The sequence below is a fragment of the Desmodus rotundus genome, chromosome 2, assembly GCF_022682495.2.
Source record: "Desmodus rotundus isolate HL8 chromosome 2, HLdesRot8A.1, whole genome shotgun sequence".
In the NCBI taxonomy this organism is placed as follows: domain Eukaryota; kingdom Metazoa; phylum Chordata; class Mammalia; order Chiroptera; family Phyllostomidae; genus Desmodus; species Desmodus rotundus.
This window is the reverse complement of record NC_071388.1, coordinates 99,684,346-99,704,571: the sequence shown is the minus strand read 5'-3', so window position 1 is coordinate 99,704,571 and position 20,226 is coordinate 99,684,346. Positions and strand designations below refer to the sequence as shown.

At 36.5% G+C, this 20,226-nt stretch overlaps 1 protein-coding gene and 1 long non-coding RNA gene across 3 annotated transcripts in view; both read left to right on the top strand.

The window, feature by feature from the left end:
• KPNA1 (karyopherin subunit alpha 1) overlaps positions 1-20,226 on the top strand; it is a 70,421-nt gene that overhangs the window by 20,485 nt on the left and 29,710 nt on the right. The window contains exons 2-5 of the mRNA XM_024578223.3: positions 2,433-2,566; positions 9,907-10,014; positions 13,283-13,382; positions 15,522-15,616. Coding sequence (XP_024433991.1) covers positions 2,438-2,566; positions 9,907-10,014; positions 13,283-13,382; positions 15,522-15,616 — 432 coding nt within the window. The 5' untranslated portion in view covers positions 2,433-2,437. The remainder of the gene's footprint in view (positions 1-2,432; positions 2,567-9,906; positions 10,015-13,282; positions 13,383-15,521; positions 15,617-20,226) is intronic.
• On the top strand, positions 15,623-18,937 carry LOC128780234 (uncharacterized). 2 transcript variants are annotated; one of them, XR_011650873.1, is made up of 3 exons: positions 15,623-16,689; positions 16,823-17,024; positions 18,815-18,937. It is a non-coding gene; the product is annotated as an uncharacterized lncRNA (long non-coding RNA). The 2 variants fall into 2 exon arrangements; XR_008426151.1 differs by having other exon boundaries at positions 16,818-17,024.

Genomic DNA, 20,226 nt, shown 5'->3' with positions numbered 1-20,226 from the left:
TCATTGCAATAGATGCAGAAATGATAAAATCACTTAAAAAACTAGGAACAGGCCCTGGGTGGTGTAGCTCAGTGTATTGATCACAACCCTGTGAACCCAAGTGTTGCCGGTTCATTTCCCAGTCAGGGCACCTGCCTGGGTTGCGGGCCACATCCCCAATGGGGTGCAGGTAAGAGGCAACCACACATTGATGTTTCTCTCCCCCTCTTTATCCTTCCCTTCCGCGCTCTCTAAAAATAAATAAAATCTTTAGGAAAAAAAAATAAAACTAGGAACAGAAGGGGGCTTTCTCAACATAATAAAGGACATCTGTGAAAGACCCAAAGATGCTTCGGATGGTAAAAGACTTGAACACCCCGTAAGATTAGGATTAAGTCAAGATTGTTGTCTTCTCTTCTATTTGACATTGTACTGGTGACTCTAAACGTGGTAATTATGCAAGAAAGAGACATAGGCATCAAGTTTGGAAAGAAAGAAAGAAAACTATTTCTGGCAGATGACATGAGTTTATGTGTGGACAATCCTAAGGATTCCACCAGAAAAGTATTAGAGCTTATAAGCAAGTTGAGCAATGTTGCAGGATACAAAATCAATATACAAAAATCAATTGTATTTGTATAGACTTGTTACGAACGATTCAGAAGTGAAAATCAAGGGAGAAAATTCCCATTTACTACAATAGCATCAAAAAGGTTAAAATGCCTAGGAATAAATTTAATAAGAAATCTGAAACTGAAAATTACAAAACATTGTTGAGAGAAATTTAAAAGATCTAAGTAAATAGAAAATATCTCATATTTGTGGGTTGGTAGATTTAACATTAAGGTGACGATAATCCCCCAAATTCATCTATAGATTCAGTATAGTCCATATCAGAATTCTAGCTGACTTCTTTGTAGAAATTGACATTGTAAAATTCATACAGAATTATGAAGTATCCAGAAGAACCAACACATTTTGAAAAGAATAAAATAGGAGGAGTTACACTTCATGACTTCAAAACTTGTTTCAAAAATGGTAATCCAGACTGAAATTGGCACAACATACATGCAGATCAATGGAGCAGAATTGAGAGTTGAGAAATCAAACTCTTTATGGTCAACTGATTTTCAACCAGTGTTCAGACCATTGGATAGAGACTAGGCTTTTCGACAGACAATGCTAGAACAACTGGGTAGCCATATGCAAAAGAATTAAGTTGGGCTCTTACCTCATGTCATATGGAAAAGTAACTCAAAATGGATCCACAGACATAAATGTAAGGGCTAAAACTTAAAAACTCTTAGAAGAAAACTTAGGATAAAGAATCCATAATTATGACACTAAAAGTATGAGCAACAAAAGAAAAAAAATTGGTTAATTTAGACTTCATGAAACTCAAAATCTTTTGTGCTTCGAAGGACCCATCAAGAAAGTGAAAAAGACAACCAACCGGTAGAATGGAAGAAAATATTAAAAAGTCATATCTTATAAAGATCTATTTAGAATATATAAAGACCTCTTTCAACGCAGTGATAAAAAGACAACCCAATTTAAAAATGATCAAAGAATTTTTTTCTGGTCTTGCCCCTACTTCTCATCCACAAAGAATCTGAGGAGATATATATTTTTTTAATTTTTATTGTTATTCAATTACAGTTGTATGCCTTTTCTCCCCATCCCTCCACCTGAGGTGGGGAGGAGATATTTTGTTTAGTGGAGGATGTACAGTTGGGAAATAGGTGAAGAGACATCTAGCCCACTAGGATGGCTAGAAACCATTGTTGGCAAGGATGTGGAGAAATTGTCAAATCTTACATATTGCTGGTGGGAATATAAGATGGTGCAGCCACTTTGGAAAAATAGTTTGGCAGTTTCTCAAATGGTTAAAGAGACCCAGCAATTCCGTTCCTAGGTATATGTACCTAAGAGGAATGAAAACATCTGTCTGTGCAAAAATGTGTCCACAAATAATTGTAGAAGTGTCATTTATGATAGTGAAAAAGCAGAAAGAACCCAGATGTTCATCACCTGATAAGCAGATAAATATAGTGGGGTACGTTCATAGTGGGATATTATTTAGCCATAAAAAGGAATAAAGTACTGATATGTGCTGCAACATGGATGAACCTTGAAAATAACATACTAAGTGAAAAGTCAGGCATGAAAGATCACATGTGAAATGTCCAGAATAGGAATGGTAGCTGAATGGCAAACTTTTGAAGTGATGAGAATATATTTAAAAATTGACTGGGGTGATGGTTGCACATAGCTGTGAATATACTAAAAAGCCAGCGAATTGTATACTTTAATAAAGCTGTTAAGAATCATTTCTGATATCCCTGTGGCGTGGACCTAGGCATGTATGCATATAAAAGGCTGAGCCTTTAGAACAGTAGGGCTCTTTACAGTAAGCTAAGCTCATCTGTTTCTTTCCTCTCTTATTTTTGTAGAAAACATGACTACCCCAGGGAAAGAGAACTTTCGCCTGAAAAGTTACAAAAATAAGTCCCTGAATCCTGATGAGATGCGCAGGAGGAGGGAAGAAGAGGGACTACAGTTGCGTAAGCAGAAAAGAGAAGAGCAGGTAAGTCCTTTACTATTATTAATTCCTTTTAAAGAACTTAATGTTCCATTTTAAGTCTGAAAGCACCTTCCTTTATTTTAATTTTAACAGTGTTTACACACACATATTCCACAGACACCATAAAATCAACGTGTTTTGGGGGTGGGGGAAAGGAGATGATGAAAAATGGAATACAAGAATGAAGAAATCTCTCCGGTTCCCATTTCCCCACTATAACCACTGTTTAATACTTCGGCCTATTTGTTTTAGTGTATTTTGTTTTTCTAAAGTCGTAACTTCCTTAAGATTTTATGTGTATTTGTTAATGAATTCTGAAGTGGCCAAGAAAACTTGCCTTTCATTGTAAACTTTAATTTGAAACTTTGTAAACACATACAAAAATAAAGAACAAATAGTTAACTTCAAAAAACCATCCTCTAGGTTGAGTAATTATCAACAATTTGCCTTACTTCATGTCTGTATGTCTCTACGTTTATTATGTAGTATTTTTAAGCAAAACCTCAAGGTATATGTCTTTCAGGACAGGAGAATATTATTTTCATGTTCTTTATACCTTTTACTTGAATTCTATCATTTCCTGTAAGAAACACAGGAATTTTTTTTTCTCTAAGGTCAGTTTGTGTAAAGCCTTCCAAAATATTGATACGGTGGGATGTGAAATACCATATTCTTGTTCCTAATAAATTCGTTTGAAATGTTTCCAGTCATATCTATATTTCCAATAGTCCTGTAGTTCTTCAGGATGGAAGAGAAAATTTCATTAATCTCTTTGTCACACACCTCGTGAAATCCTCTGAAAGTCTTCATAAATGGCCTTTACAGAAATGTTAAAAGTATAATCGGCACACTTAGAAACTGTCCATCTTGTTAGTTTGGATGACAATTGTGCAATTTCCATTCATAATTAAGTCTACATCATTTTTGTCCCACTGCACATTAAAATGGATATAAAACACTTCTCCAAAGTAAGCACTTTCTTCATCCAAAAGTGTTAGCAAGCTTTCCCAAAATGGGACTGAATTCTTTCAAGTCTTCCAATGATGGTGTTTGATAGGACATTATTTTAAAATACCATTTTAACCTGAGAACATTTTCAGGAGTATCTGAGACTCACCTTCACTTTACCTTTCTCTAAAAATACTTAGTCCATCATTTTTGGCAAAGAAATTTACAGACACACTTAGGTGACTTTTGGGTGGGGGTGGTAAGGAGTGACTTTTGAGGTTGAAAGGACTATTTGACCCCTCACACTATAAAAACTTCATAAAAGACAAATGAGTCAGACAGAACCCTTCATACCTGAGAAATAAGGTAATCTGTCATAAATATTTTGCAGTTCTAGTGACCTGTTCTCAACATATGGGGTAGGACAAAAGTAGGTTTACAATTGTGAGTTCATGAAACAGTTTATTCTTGCAGTATTTATTACTTACTGTATTATTTTTCCACAGGAACAACTGCAAACCTACTTTTGCCCCACTCTGTATACAGTGCTTTTGAGCAGCACTGCATTAAATATTCCAAGTAGTTGAAGTCCAAGTGTACATTACAACCTCAGTGTTTAGTTGGGCTGTAGATGATTAAATCAGACACTATTACTACTGTTATTTGCAGCGGGGGCAAAAACAGTTTGTAATATAGTAACAGAGTTTGTATTAAGCACAGCAAATTAAGTTTGAGTTCTTGCATTCTGCTTTCTCATCTTTGAATAACCACTTACTCATAAAAGGATGGGTTTCTCTTGGTTGAAAAAGTGGAATCTTTTCTTTGGATTAGATTCGGTATTTGGGGTAAATTTCAGAAATCACAGCATTGTGACATATTTATATTCACATATATAAATGTGAATATATGTATGTATGTATGCGAGAACAAGTATAGGTCTGATATAACCACCAGCCTACACATCATATTTGGCATAAAGCCATTTGAAGATGCAGTAATATCATTCTGTCATAAGTTTTCATTCTAAATAATTTTTCATATTTACTTACCTGCCTGATGGCAAAATGCTTTATATTCTTTTTTTAAAGATTTTATTTATTTAATTTTAGAGAGGGGAAGGGAAGGAGAAAGAAAAGGAGAGAAACATCAATGTGTGGTTGCCTCTCAAGCGCCCCCTACTGGGGACCTGGCCAGCAACCCAGGCATGTGCCCTGACTGGGAATGGAATTGGTGACCCTTTGGTTCTCAGTCTGGTGCTCAATCCACTGAGCCACACCAGCCAGGGTGAAATGCTTTATATTCTTAATGTATGAATGTCAAGTATGGCCCCACATATTTGAATAAAAATATTTGTAGTTGAAACTCTGTCATCGTCTTCATTGTATGAGATCTGAAAGGGTGCTTAGGCTTTAATAAGTTTCTGTGATAAGTTTTTGGAATATGCTCTATTTAAAATCTTAATTTTGTCATTTCATATGTGCCAGCTTATGTAGGGAGAACTGGTGATACTAATCAGGCTTCTTAATATCATAACAATACTTGTTTCATGCCTAGTTTGTAAAAAAGTAAACATCAATAAAATATAGATTCATTTAAGTACTGTTAATCTTTCCACAGTTACTTTGTCATCTGTCTGGGAAAGTCACAGGCTTTTAGGCCAGCTGAACAGCTATATTTGAGGCTAGTACAGGAATTGAGGCTGCTAATTTTATATATATATATATATATATATATATATAAAGTAGCTGTTTCTTTTAGGGATATCCTATTAGCAGACAAGCAATTAATATCTGTTATCTAGGCAGCACTGTATAAATGCTCTCTGTCCATTTGACACCGACAGACCAAACTAAAATTTATTTTTTGGCAAAAAAATTTAGCAGTTGATACTCTGATTGAGCCAGTGTCTATAATTTTACATGTATAAAAAGATGAACACTTTTCATTTACTATTAAAATATTTTGCATCAAACAGATGCTTGTTAACTCAGTCTGAGTAGGTAACATAGTGTTGTTTTGAAGTTGTAAAAATGACAGGGATGAAGAATGGAGGCTTGTTGTTTTTAGTTACAAGAACTGTCTTGTGAAGTGAGCAAGTTGATAAACTTGTGGACAGCCAACTTTTCCCATTGATTGACTTGGTTGACAAAGTTGGGCAACATGTAAATAAGGTATACCTATAAAGATACAAGTCATGATTGTTTTGGTAGTGTTTTTCTTTTTCAAAACCTATTTTTCTCTGAGTAATACATGTACATAGTTGGAAAAGTTAAATAGTGCTAAAATACTTGTAATCAAACCATCAGTGTTCTCATCCCAAGTAAACTACGTTTTCAACCTTTTTAACTGTTCATTGTGGCTTATACTGCTAAATTTATAAGTAATATGTGTATGTTACTATATATCTTTATTTATCAACTTAAAATATTTTTCATTGATACTCTGTTTTGAGAGGTGAAGATTTAAGCTCTTATACTACTCTTTCCCTTATATCCATCTGCATAGTATAGTTATATTACAATATCTAAGTATTGCTGAGCTGAATAGCATACTGTGGTTACATTTTCTTTCTTATACTTTGTTTTTCCTGGAGTTAATTTGTCGTCGTTGTCGTCTTTTTTTTTTTTTTTTTTTTTTTTTTTAACATGAGTGGCTTTCTTTGACATCCTGGCTGCTTTTTCATTCTCTCCTGTAGCTCTCTTAAATTACTTTTGTCTCATTTTCTACTTGGTAAAACTTCTCAGATAATTTATTAATTACAGTCCCTCCCCACCACCCCACCCTAAGACCTCTACCCTGCATTTTCTGTCCTTGTGCTCCAGTGTTGCCAGTGTCGTTTATCCTGTGGGCTTGCTAGACAGCCGTAGTCTTAGGACTTAACCTTTGTTGGGAATTTCTCATCTCTTTTCTTGTGTTGATACTTGTGATGTAAATGGTATTGTGTTTTTAATTTCGAATTCCACTTGTTATCAGTTGTTGTATGTATCATGACCTATAGTAATTAAAGATCCTGTCATACCATATTAAAAGCACTGGCTGTAGATAACAGATTTTGCAAACCAGTAGATGTACTTTTAGTGATTAAGTTTGATTTGGAGTAATGTAAATGTTTTTAACTAATGGTAAGACAAAATTAAATCAAAATGAGGAAAGAAATTCTTAAAAATAAACAAGGAATTGAACGACCCTGTATGTCATGCTTGTGGCTAAACCATACAGAGAGGAATTATTTTAGTACATTTAAAATATGGCAGTGTGATTAGTTGTCTCCATTGGATTATATCTTAAGGGTAAAAAGCAGTATAAACAAACCTTTGACTGATTTTAGTAATCATAAGATTGATAGTTACGTGGCTATAGTAAATAAGTATTTGTTAATGTAGGAACCTGGATATTTTAGATTAAGAAAATAATGGGAATACAAAAGCAAAGAAGGTACATAAATTTGAATTGATAATATCACTAGGGACTGAAAAGGCTTAGAAATAGTGAAATACCTTGAAGTGAAGTGAGTACCCCCAGCATCCTGAGATTGTGGTCATTAGAATCTTCCTCTCACAGGAGTAAGTCTCCTTGGAAAAATAGCTGATTCTTGATTAAAGATAGGGAATGTTCAAGGTGAACCTGTCATTTTTAATAACATAAAGGAGTAATTGAAGACCACTGAAATTGTGCTGAAAAGACTTAGGAGGTAGCTTGAACAGGCTCCCATTAGCCAAAAGTAGGATATTTGGGGTATCAGAAAGGTACTGTAAGGACTTCCACTTCTCGCCAAAGTGTAGTAGCAGAGCTCAGATTTATCCGCCCACCTGAAACAACCAAGAATAATAGAAAATACATTAAACAACTGTTCAAGATATCAGCTATCAAGCAGTGAAGGAAGTGATCTGTAGAGATGGAAAGTGAGGTGATCCCTGTCACAACCTCAGCTTACTGCCAGAGTTTCCAAGTTGCAACATAGGGACAGGGCACTATGTTATAAGTAAGCCTCCCTGAGTTGAAAAGACACAGCTGAGAGTCCAGGGAGACCAAGGCTAATAGAGTTCATAGAATGGAATACCAGAAAGGAGAGACCTATATGTATAGAGAGAAGCCTGAGCTCCTCAAAGGGTTTCCTTGAATTTTCAGCAGAGTTCTGATCAATCCATGTGTTTGAGGAAACGACCCAAGCCTAGAGAAAATATTAGCCAAAAGGATTAGAGGGATTAGTGTCTTGCACTTATACAGGGCTGAGAATAGTGGCCTGTGCCCCTAGCCAGACTGGGAAAATTCATAATTCACGGGGCAATATGGAGGGTATTCAGGGGAGTCTTGCCTCATTAGTGCAGATTAATTAGCTATAGGCTTAGTTGTGCTCTAGAACTACCTAACACATCATAAAAGCAAGGTCCAAGAGGAGCAAGCTGTTTCTGTATAACTTAGCTGCATACCAGAATAAATGGCCAAGAAGATTTGCAGGAATACAAAAATATCCAGTATTTAACAAAGTCAAGTTGATTATGTCAGGCATACAAAGATTACCAGGTACACAAAGAAGCAGAACAAGGCCATTAATGAGGGGAACAACCAGTTGAAACTGACACAAAATTAGAGAATGACATTAAAGCAGTATTGTGGCTGTATTCATATATTCAGAAGTTAAGTACAAACGTGGAAGATGCACAAAGACTCAAATTGAACTTCTAGAGGTGAAAACCACAATGTCTGAGAAGAAGAGTGCACAGATAGGGTCAATGTTAAATTAGAAATTGCAGAAGAAAATATTACTAACTTCAAGGGATAGGAAGATATCCTATCCAAAGGGATATCGGAAATTAAAAAGAGAGGGGAAAGGCATTGCTGGGTGGCTCAGCTGGTTGAAGCATCATCCCACACACCAAAATGTTGTGGGTTCAATCCCTGATCGGAGTGAGTATGGAAAGCAACAAATCAATGTTCCTCTTTCCTCCCCCACTCTGAAATAAATATATTATTAGATAAGGATTTTTTAAAAGGTGAAAGAATATACACATGTGCACATGCATGGAAAAGAAGACATCAGTGAGCTATGGCGGGGTCCCCAACCCCCTGGCCACAGACCACTACCAGTCTGTGGCCTGTTAGGAACAGGGCCGCACAGCAGGAGGTGAGCATCAGGCAGAGAAACTTCATCTGTATTCACAGCCTCTCCCCACTTACTTGCATTACTGCCTGAGCTCTGCCTCCAGTCAGATCAGGGGGCAGCATTAGATTCTCATAGGAGCGCCAACCGTACTGTGAACTGCGCATGAGAGAGATGTAGGTTGCACGCTCCTTATGACAATCTAGTGCTTGATCTGAGGTGGAACTGAGGCGATGATGCCTGTGCTGGGGAGCGGCTGCAAATAGCAGAGAGGTTTGACTGCACAGAGACCATAATAAATCAGTTACTTGCAAACTCATTAAAACCCTCTTGGTGAGTAGCAAGTGACAGTTAAGCTGCATCTGCTGGCAGGCTGTAACAAAGCCTTTCCCTCCCCCACCCCGCATCTCCCCCTTCCCCCCCCCCCCACCCCGCCCAATGGAAAACTGTTTTTCCACAAAATGGGTCCATGGTGCCGAAAAGGTTGGGGACCACTGAGCTATGGGACAACTTTATAAGAAGCCTCGTACATGGACAATTGGAGGTACCTGAAGGAGAGAGAGTGTGGAAGAGAAAAAAGTTATTGAAAGAAGTAAGGGCTAAAAACTTTTCATAATTATTGAAAACTAAACCCACTGATCCTTTTGATGAGAAGGTAAATTATTACTCCATGATGGCTTGATGAATAAGTGTATATATAGCCTAGGACTCTTAAGGCTGTAATGGAAGCCATCTTCATGGTCTGCCTTTGGAGAGAACTGTTCTCCTTTGCCTACACAGATAAGTGGGTGCTTTAAAGGTGGTGTTCAAGCAGAAGTCATTTGTCACCAATGGTTGCTGGACAGGTTGGGAAAGTCAAGAAGCCTCTCAATATACTATCTTTGAGAGTTAGGAGGGAAGTATTACGTCATCTTGATATCATTTTTATCCTTATTTCTCCTGGTGTGTAGTGAGACTGTCCTATCACCTACTTCACATAAAGGGAAGAGGAAAATGGCCAAACATGCCCCAACTCCATTTTCCAGTCTTACCTTTTTTATATGTCATGCAGTGTGAGGCCTCTTGGTAAGTTTTACCTCATCAAGTGATAGTTAATTGCAGTAGATTATAAAGACTGTGGAGAATTCTAAAATAGTTCCTCATCAGGAAAGGCTGAAAGTGGCACAAACTTTGGAATTTTTAAAACGATTTTCAAGAAGCTCCATCCTTACTACCTTTTAAGTGGATGACTAGTGTTGGGCTTTCAAACTCCCTTATATTAGAATTACTTAAGTAACAGTCTTTTATTTTTCAGTTATTCAAGCGAAGAAATGTTGCTACTGCAGAAGAAGAAACAGAAGAAGAAGTTATGTCAGATGGAGGCTTCCATGAAGCTCAGATTAATAACATGGAAATGGCACCAGTAAGTAAGATAGTGAAAAACTCTTTAGTGTTTCTCTGATGAAAATGTGAGGTTAGATCTCTCTTTGTTTTTGAGAAAACATGATATGGCTATGAAAAGTACTTGGCATTTCATTTTTAAAAAGAAGCCATCTACTTAATCTCATGATTTACTAAATGTGTATTATATTTTAAGTAACATGCAGTTAAATAGGGTTAATAAATTATGAAGATTAATCTAGCTATTAAAACTTCCAAAGCCCTCTCCACACAAGGCCTGCTTGGGAGAAGTAAAGGAGGATGAGTGCTTAGGAAGAGGTTTGGAACGTTCCTCAGACCAAATTGTAAAAAAAAGGATAGAGGACTTAAATTTTTTTCTGTAAAACCATAAACCCCTATAAATGATCAATGCATGTATTGCAAATTGTGTTTTCATAGGGCAATAAACAAAATGCAAGAATTACTGAATCGTTCCCTTACAAAGGCAAAACATTTTCCCTAAAAAAAAAAAAAACTTACAAAGATAATTATAATAAAATTGTTCCTTAAAAGTTGAATAACAAGGGATATGTTAAAGGAAATCCCAGGTGGTTATTTATTTCAGTTACAAAAGTGGATATGTTTACATGATTTTAAAAACTGGTTCCATAGCACAACTGTTGGAATTCTTTTTTAAAATCCATTTTGTAACTGTTTTGAGGTTACAAAAACAGATAAAAATTGTGCTTTATATAGATCACACCTGTCTATATTTTCAGTTTATTAAAATGAATTTGATAGTATTTTAATAGAACATGTATATACATGGTTTTCAAAAAAAACCTCTCTTCATTTACTTTAGTCACTCATTGTCTTTCTCTAGTGACAACCACTGTTATTAGATTCTTATTTTTTTGAGAAAATAAATTTCCTCCACCTCCTTTTTTTTATGGTGGCATATTATATACCATTGTAGGTTTTTCCTTTTTTCCACGTCATAGGTCTGCAGTTTTTATAGGCCAGTTTTCTTTTGGAGTTCGGGGAGTTTAAAATCCATTTGAAATTGATAGAGACATTGCAGTTACTATTATTATTTTGTGGTGAATTCTTCCAGGCCTTTCAGAAAGTCAGGCTGTTCTTTTTTTTAGGTGGGTGTTAGATGAATATGAAGTATTTTGTGGACTGTATTGGGGTTCTACAGATGAAACAGTCAATAGGAGAAAGAGATTGATTGATTGATTGATTGATTTTAAGCACATGCAGTTATTAGCGTTGGTAAGTCCAAAAATCCATAGGGTAAGCCGGCAGGCTAGCAATTCAGGTAATAATTGTTGTAGTTTTTAGGCTAAATTTCTTCTTTAGGATATCTCAGTCTTTGCTCAACTGATTGAATGAGGCCTACCCACATTTTGGAGGGTAATCTGCTTTCCTCAAAGCGTACTGATTTAAAGTGTTAAATCATATATAAAAAATACTTTCACAGCAATGTCTAGCCTGGTGTTTGTCCAAACAGCTGGATATCATAACATAAGTTGATATGTAAAATTAATCATCCTAGTCTACTCTTTGTCAATTTGGCATCCACATATACAGCTCCTTAAACTCAACTGAGACTCAGAGACAGGAACAAAGTTGTACCTCCACATAACATAACTACCCCTCATACAACTTATAATGCACTAACCTTTTCCCCAGAAGTTCTTGGATGTTGTTCACTCCTCACCCTGATGTCCTATAACCTAAGTACTATGACATAAAGTTAATGATACGTAAGTACTATGAATGTAAAGTCAGTTTTGTTATATGATAAGGGGCTACAAGAGGGAAGAAAACCAATGTATACATGTACGCACGTATATAGAGAGACAGATAGATACACACACACATATATATTCATAATAGAATTATATAGATATCTTGGTTTGTTCAGGAATCAGTCTTTCAAGTTTCAGAGCAGTTGCTTCATTCTCCCCATGGGATTCTTAAGTGTTAGATATTGCTTACCAACCACCTGGTGCTTTCAACTTGGTGCAGCGTTCTTCACGGTTCATCTTGTTGACTATAACCCTTGATGAAATGATACAAACTTTATTTCATTGACAAATAATCCTGAGAAGAGAGTTAACTACTAATACTGGGGATGGGTTATAGTGGAAAATGGAAAAGTTCTAATAAAACAAGAAAATAGTGAGAAACTAAAACATTTTAATAAAGAAAATATAAATTTTAAAGAAATTCAAGGGTCAGCTGTTGGATTTAGCAGTGTCTAGAGCCTGTGCTTATATAAGACTGCTCTATACTTATGCAGTAAATACACATTATGCATCTACTGTACAGCTCTCAGGGACAAAGTGGTAAGATAGACGGGATCTTTGGCTTTCAAGGAGCTTATAGTATACTGGGGGAACCTGGGAAGTAACTAAGAAAAATATAATTATCTCATCTCCTGTATAGGAGAGATTGGGGGTAGCCAGCTCCCCTTCCATCTTTGAACTGGGCTTACCCACTCCACCTCTTTGCCTACCACCCCTCCACTGCATTTTCCATATAAATGTTTCCATTTTATTGTTCCTTCTTTTAATAAAGTGAAGGGGATGAAGTGTGTGTGTGTGTGTGTGTGTGTGTGTGTGTGTGCGCGTGTAGCTATAGTGAAAAGGGATGGACCCAGGATTAAAATAGAGGGATGGGATAGAGATGGAATGGACCCTTTAGATTTGGAAGTCATGAAAAGCCTCCTTTTAGAATTGAACATTTAATCTGAATGACAAGAAATAGCTAACCCTTTAATGAACAAGGAGAGGAAGAATAATAAACACTTTGTTTTGGTATTTACTACTACTACTTTATTAATGTTGTGAACTTTTAAAAAAATTCCTTACCCAAGGATAAATTCCTTACCCAAGGATATGATTATTAATTTGAGAGAGAGAATGAAAATGAATCGTCCTTGTGAGAGAAAACATCAATCAGTTGCGTCCTATACGCACCCTGACTGGAGCAAACCTATAATCTTGGTATGTACCCTGATCAGGGATCGAACCTGCAACCTTTTGGTGTGCAGGATGATGCTCTAACCAACTGAGCCACCTGGTCAGGGCTGTTGTGAGCTTTTTAATGATAGACAAAGAGTTTAGCTTCACCACATTATTAATCATGTCATACATTTCTACATGTAGAGGTTGCCCTCTCTTTGTGTAACTCTTCTAGATAAATACGATTAACTTAATTACATGGCCACAATTTTTACTCTTTGTTTTCCTTTGAATTAAAGTTAAAATTCCCTTATATTTACTTTTTGTTTGTCATCCCAGGGTGGTGTTATTACTTCCGACATGATTGAAATGATATTTTCTAATAGCCCAGAGCAACAGCTTTCGGCAACGCAGAAATTCAGAAAACTGCTTTCAAAAGGTGAGTTCTGAATGTTATGTATAATATTTATTCACAGTGTATTAATTTTTCACAGACTATTGTTTATAACACAGGTAACTTGCTTTAGAGTTTGTCTATCAACAGACTATAAGGACACATGCAGATACACAGTTGTGAGCCATAACTAACTTTTCAGTTTCCTTATTTATTTGTGTGATCTTACAAGTATCAGAAAGCAGCAGCATTTTTATTTCTGAGCTATCTTATAAAAGACCTTAAAGTGATAAGAACAGTAGGCAGTATTTTCTGTTCATTCATATTGAGAAACTCCACTCTTTTTTAAGAGAAAACTTTAAAAATATCACTTGAAAGGGCAGTGATTGTTGGTTTTAATGTTAGCAGTTTATCTAATGTTAGCAGAAATTAACTATGGATTTATTGGTGGGCAGGGTAACTACCTTTTGTATAATTAGGGTAGAATGGAATGTAATACTTATTCTCATCTAGGCAAGTAAAAAGAACTCTGGAACTCTGAACTGTATTACAATGTCAGTGGTAAATACTTAGAACTGACCCACCAGAAGTAAGTTACACTTGTTGGGAGTTATTAGTGATAAGTTAACATTCTCCTTGAGGTTAATGGGAATGAAAATCTACCACCATAACAAAAAAAAATTCTGTTTTTTTTATCACAAATTGTTGAATATTTGAAGGTCATTATTATTTACACTTTCCTCACCCCTCTAAAGATGTCTCTTTTCAGCATGCTGAGCCTGATGGGTTTCACACATAATGTGTCTTTTTAAGGCTACTCACCACTCTCCTACTTCCCTGCATGTATTAGAGTTTGCCATCCTCCTTTCTTAGAATATGATAAGTAGAATGTAGTACTGCCAATGTGTTACTGCTGTCAGTGGTGAGAGATTGCCTTCCTGAGACTCAACATGCCAGTCATATATTCCAAGATAGCATCAGTTATTTCACTAGTAATGGCATAGTAGTGTTTTGTTGTGTTTGCAGCAGTCTGAACTCTCAACACTTTTCTTCATGAATTGTTTTTAAGTTTTATCTGTGAAGTCATATGGATTTTTTTGTTTTTTTAATTTTAAAAAATTTTGTTGCTGAGCTTTGCTTTACCCCTGTTGCTTTATTGCCAACTTTGGCTTATTATTGGTCTTTTCTGTATGTTGTTTCTGTAATCTAGCCTATTAACTACTTAATCTTTATTATAATATCAAATTTATTTGTTGTGTCTATCTGAATGGCTGGTAAAAAGGTTGAACCTAGTCAAAGAGCATGTCATTAGAGCTCTCTCCAAATTAACATTGAATCACCTCTTTCAGTAAAGCTATTGACTTGGCTCAGAATTCCTAGTACTACTGTAGTCCAGCTGCCATTTTTCATGCATTCCTACATGAATGTCGTCAATAATTTTGTTAGATCTCTTGCTGAAATTGTTATGCTGATTGGTTAGGTCATTAACATTTATTCACCCAACAAATTTCTACTGACTGACTTCATTTATAAGATGCTCTATTATTATAAATGGAAACGATATTAATTTGACAAGTCATCCTTAGTGAGTTCTTGCTCTGGCTTCTACTTAACAATATGGCTGCAAAAATAGGTCCTGCAAACACACTAAAAATCTTCTAGTCCAGATTCTTTCTTTCTTTTTCTTTTTCTCTTTCTTCTTTTTTTTTTTTTTTACTTTTTACAAGACTTTGAGCCAGACTGACAACATATGCTGGGAAGCAAGATTTCAAATGCTCCCCTAATCCAGTTTCTACAGACAGTTTATACTGAACAAAAAAGATGAGCAAAAAACCCATACACAGAAAAAGGGCTAGAAGGAACTGTACCAAAATAGTAACAGTGGTTGTCTTTGGATGGTTTTCCTGCTATTTTCTAAAATAGTAGAGGTAGTAGTTTTAATTTTAGGAGTTCTGCCCATCATTTCCATATTAAGGCCTACCTTACAGTGAAATCTTTCAAGCCACCACAGTGTCGAAGTGACCAAATTCAACTTGACATTTTTTCCCTTTTCTTAGATTTACAACGTTAAAGAGATACTAAAATGGAGGGAGGGATATTATGAAGTAATTTTGAGCTATAAAGTGTTTGTATTGAAATCAAAGGATTGTTTTTCTTTTTTCCTTTTATTTTATGGGGACACAGAACCTAATCCTCCTATTGACGAAGTCATCAGCACGCCAGGAGTGGTGGCCAGGTTTGTGGAGTTCCTCAAACGAAAAGAGAATTGTACACTGCAGGTGCGAACCTTTTCATTTCTTGGCTTGTGTCTTAACTCTCTTGGCAAACTTACATTTTTTTTACTTTTAATCTGTGTAAAGGGTTAATGTTTTATAACAATGTTCCCAACAACCACATGCAAGTTTCTTTGATAGTTTTGTTAACATCCAGGCCCTTGGTTTTACTTTTTAGAATTTTTGTCATTTTTAGTCATATTTTACAATTGTTGGTAATACTTAATAGGGAATTATTGCGGTAGAGGAACCATTATAGATAGGACCTAAGTGTGGGCTATATAAAGTTTGGTTTTGAAGGATTTTTACATTATATTTCTTAGCTTTCTCAAAGCTTTGTAGCATAGGCTAGATCAGAGATTCACTAATCCCCATACCTGGTCTGAATTATTCTTCCTCTTACCTCAGAAGCACTAACAAGGTGATATAGCCTTGTCGGGAATCTGTGTGCTTTCTGCTGTATTAATTTAGTCTATCAATACTGTATTATATAAAGGATTCAAGATGAAATTCTACAACTTCTGGATTACATCATTTTCACAGTAAAAAGAACCGCTCTCAACTGACTCTTGTCCTGGGAGTTATTTAGAAATTTTAAAATAGTATTTTGTTCCTGAATAAAGTCGGACTGACAGTAAATTGTTGATTTTTCAGTAGCTAGACTTCTTGGAGTAACCAACTGACTTGGTTTCTCTATTTCTTAACAAATACCCATGACACCTAAATTCTCACTTTTAGTATCTAGTCTGAAGGGTTCAGGCAACTATAAAAATTGGTTAGACCAAGTAGATCACAAAATGGGGTTATTTTTCCAAGTAAATATCTGCCAATAACAAGTTAATCATAAAGATAACTTCCACCCCCCTGTTCGCTTTTGCCTTAGGGATTGGGGCATTTTTGTAAATGACAGCTCTGTCCCCAGGTTCCTTACTATCCAGAGTATTGTAGATAATTGATAGAACTTGATGCTTTGTCTTGATATTTTCTCTCCTTTCCTCCCACCCCTTCTTTCTACTCTTTTACTTTCTTTGTTGCGGTGATGAGTTTCTTCCAGAGGAAAAACAAGAAATCCAGAAAAGGTAGAGTATTTCAGTATCCCATCAGTTTTTCTTCTCCAGTTTGACAGTTACTAATTCCTAAGTTCATTTGAATTAAGACTCTGTTTTGCTAGCTGCCTCCTGGATTATAATTCTGGTCTCCATCTAAGTCCAGGATCACCATCTCCAGAAAAATTATCAGGTTTACCTAGAAAGCAAGGAAAGAAAGACTTTTCTCAGAAAAAAGGAAATCCAGACAACCAACACTGCAGAGAACAGAGCCTGAGCCCTTAAGCAACCTGCCAAGAGAACCAGAGGAACCAAATGAAGAGCCTTACTGCAATTTATCATTTGAAAAGCTTTTTAGGAAGAGGGAGGTAGGGAAAATTATTTTGTTCATGTGAATATATATTTCTCTCCTGTCTCTGACAATGAGAGTAGTTCTGAGATACTGAATTCACTCTGTAATAGGTGTTTACAGAGATCCGGTTCTTAATCCGGTGCTAAAGAAAGATGGTACAACCTTCTAGGCCTAAAATGATGTCAGAGAAATGTGTGTTTCCCCATCTCCACATTCTCCAGTACTCCCCAAAGAGTCCAGCATGTTCCCTCAGACAGTGTCCTCTCCTGGCTAACACATGTAAGTTCTACATCATTTTCGATTCTATAATCCTGGAACTTGTATCTTTAAAACATCAAGATGAATGCCTTCAGAAATCTCTAATTTGCTTCTATTTAAATTCTCAGATTCCACCCTTGTGCAAACTGATAATTAGGCTGAAAGATTGAGAAATGATTCCTCTGGAAGTGACCGCCTCTTGATTTTCACCTTAGCTGTCCAAAGACTCTGAGAAATAATCACCCTGTTTATTATCTAAAGGTCATCCCCAGCTTTTCTTCTGTGCACATTATAGCACAACATGATGTTTTTTCTCCACTGTGACAAATGGGTAATCTTGATCACCCCAGAAGCAGGAGGAGCAAGTAAATTGAGGGAGACCTTAAGGCCAGGAGGCTTCATGCTCAAATAATTAGACATGCTCTGGGAAACTTGGAGGGTACTCATTCCTCTGTCGGCTTGGAGTGCACTACCATGTAAGTTGTCTTGGGTACTCCCACCTACTTGCTAGAAATTTGAATAGTGTCTCTTTGGAATGGGACTTTTGCCATTTCACTTCCAGGAAGAGAATATGGTCATAATAGCTAAACTCACTGGTAAATCCTGTGAACAAACTTAATTTGTTCATTCCATAGGGAAAGGACTGTAAATCCTAGTAAAGGGTCTCTTCACTTCCTTTCTGGCTTTTCTTATCTGGAAATCAGTGAGGTACCTCACACTAGGGAGATAAAAATGCCTGCTTTGGGCAGTGCTACCCAGATACACACTTGCCCTCAAATGAGATGAACATGGTGGAATCTAGGATTTTGGAAGCAGACAGTAGCATTTGTCTAAGAGTGTTTTCAAGCTCAGTGACATGTAGGTCTCAGACATCCTTGAGCCCTTGAAATGAGATTGGTTTGCCTTATGGTATATTTCCTGTGCCCACTCTGTTTTTTTTTTTGAGTCCAGGCCCAGCCTCTTTGTACTGTCCTTTGCAGTGCTGACATGTTACATTCTCAAACCTTTTTTTTTTTTTTTTTTTTTTTAAAGATTTTATTTATTTTTAGACAGAGGAGAAGGGAGGGAGAAAAAGAGTGAGAGGAACATCAATGTGTGGTTGCCTCTCATGCACCCCCTACTGGGGACCTGGCCTGCACCCAGGCATGTGCCCTGACTGGGAATGGAACTGGTGACCCTTTGGTTTGCCGTCTCTCAATCCACTGAGCCACCAGCCAGGGCAACATTTTCAAACCTTTTAAAGACGATTACAAAAATATTTAGTAATAAGTAAATTGCCTCCTAGCTCCAGTCATTAGATACTTTTCTTAAAGCCATAAATTTGAAAAAATTGGTTTAGTTTTCCCATTCCTACCTCTGTTGTCCCTTCTAAAATCTTAATGTGATAAACTGCAGTAAGCCTTCATCCTCCTACATCTTTTCCCATCTTCATTGACCCCTCTACCTTCCTTGAAAGGTTGCTCAGATGACTCAGGCACTGTTCTCTGCAGAGTTTTATATCTGGGTTTATTTTTCTGATGTGAGCCTTTCTTTTCACTTGCTCTCCAGGTGAGCCTGGCATTTGCTAGGAACCAGAGTGGACCCAGCAAAGTGGCCAGCAACAGAGTCCTGATCCAAATGGAGAAAGGGAACCAGGCGTACCTCAACCTGGAGTGGGAAACTTGATAGGAGGTCAGAAGTATTTCAGCTTTGGATTTTCTTTTTCCTTATTTAAGGAACTGAGCACCAGAAGGTAGAGACTGAGAAAGGGAAGAGAGAAAATATCAAATCTTCAGTGTGCCCTTCATATTGCAGTTGTAGACTTATTTATAGCAAGTTCTGGATAGTGAAAAAGAATGGAATTACAATTTATAAGAAGTTACAGCTGCACGACAGGTTGTTTCCTTATATGATGCCATTCTTGGAACACTAAGAATATAGTAGAATGTAGTAATTTAAAATGACAAACAGGAAGTAAAGGTAGTTATTTTGACTGCCATTTATCACTTTAGGTACTACTATTTCTTAGGGGGTTTTTTCATTCATCTTACTCATTTGTTTTTGAGTCACATGGTTACTTACTAAATTACTTTTTCTGACCATTCTATCATAACTTTATGTGATTGTGCTGTCCACTCTGGGCTTTCCTATTTTACAACTCTCTTTACGGTTAATTTTTTTTAATCCTCACCCAAGAATATGGGTTTTTTTTTTTTCTTGATTTTATATATAGAGAGAAACATTGATCAGTTGCCTCCTGTACACACCCTGACCAGGGATCAAACCCGCAACCTAGGTATGTGCCCTGACCGGGAATTAGACCCAGAGCCTTTTGGTGTGTGGGACGAAGCTCCAACCGCTGAGCCACCTGGACAGGGTCTCCTGTGCTAAATTCTTAATCAGGGACTGGAAGCCAAAACATTAACCAAAAAAAAAAAAATGACTACAGTACCCAGTGACAGAGAAGTTTATCACACACATAAATATAGAGGTATAGAAAACTGCACAGATATAGTTTGGTGAGTTTTTACAAGGTAAGCATTAAAGTACCCAGCATCCACTGTGCATGTATGTTTTAATGCCTTGTTTAATGCATGAATATGATTGAGTTTTCAGCAGCCTTCTGATTGTTAGTTATTTGTCTTTCTTTGTCCCGGTAGTGACAGAACTGATTTCTGCTTTCCGTTTTTACCGAGAGAGACTTTGAATCTTTGTGTTCAGAGGTTATTACCGTTGTGTCCTTTTTAGTAATAAACATGACTCTGGTACATTCTTCCTTTGCTGAGATGTCCTAATGTCTAATTTTCTTCCATCCGTGTTCAGAGTATTACTCACTTACTCGTAATTTTTCTAATCATTGTCATTTATTTTGCTTCTCCTTTTTATTCTCTTCAGTAGCACCTGGAATTCTCTCATTTTCTATGAGACCTTTGGTCATCAGACAAATAGCAGTTTGGACTCTGGCAGCAATTAGTATTCTG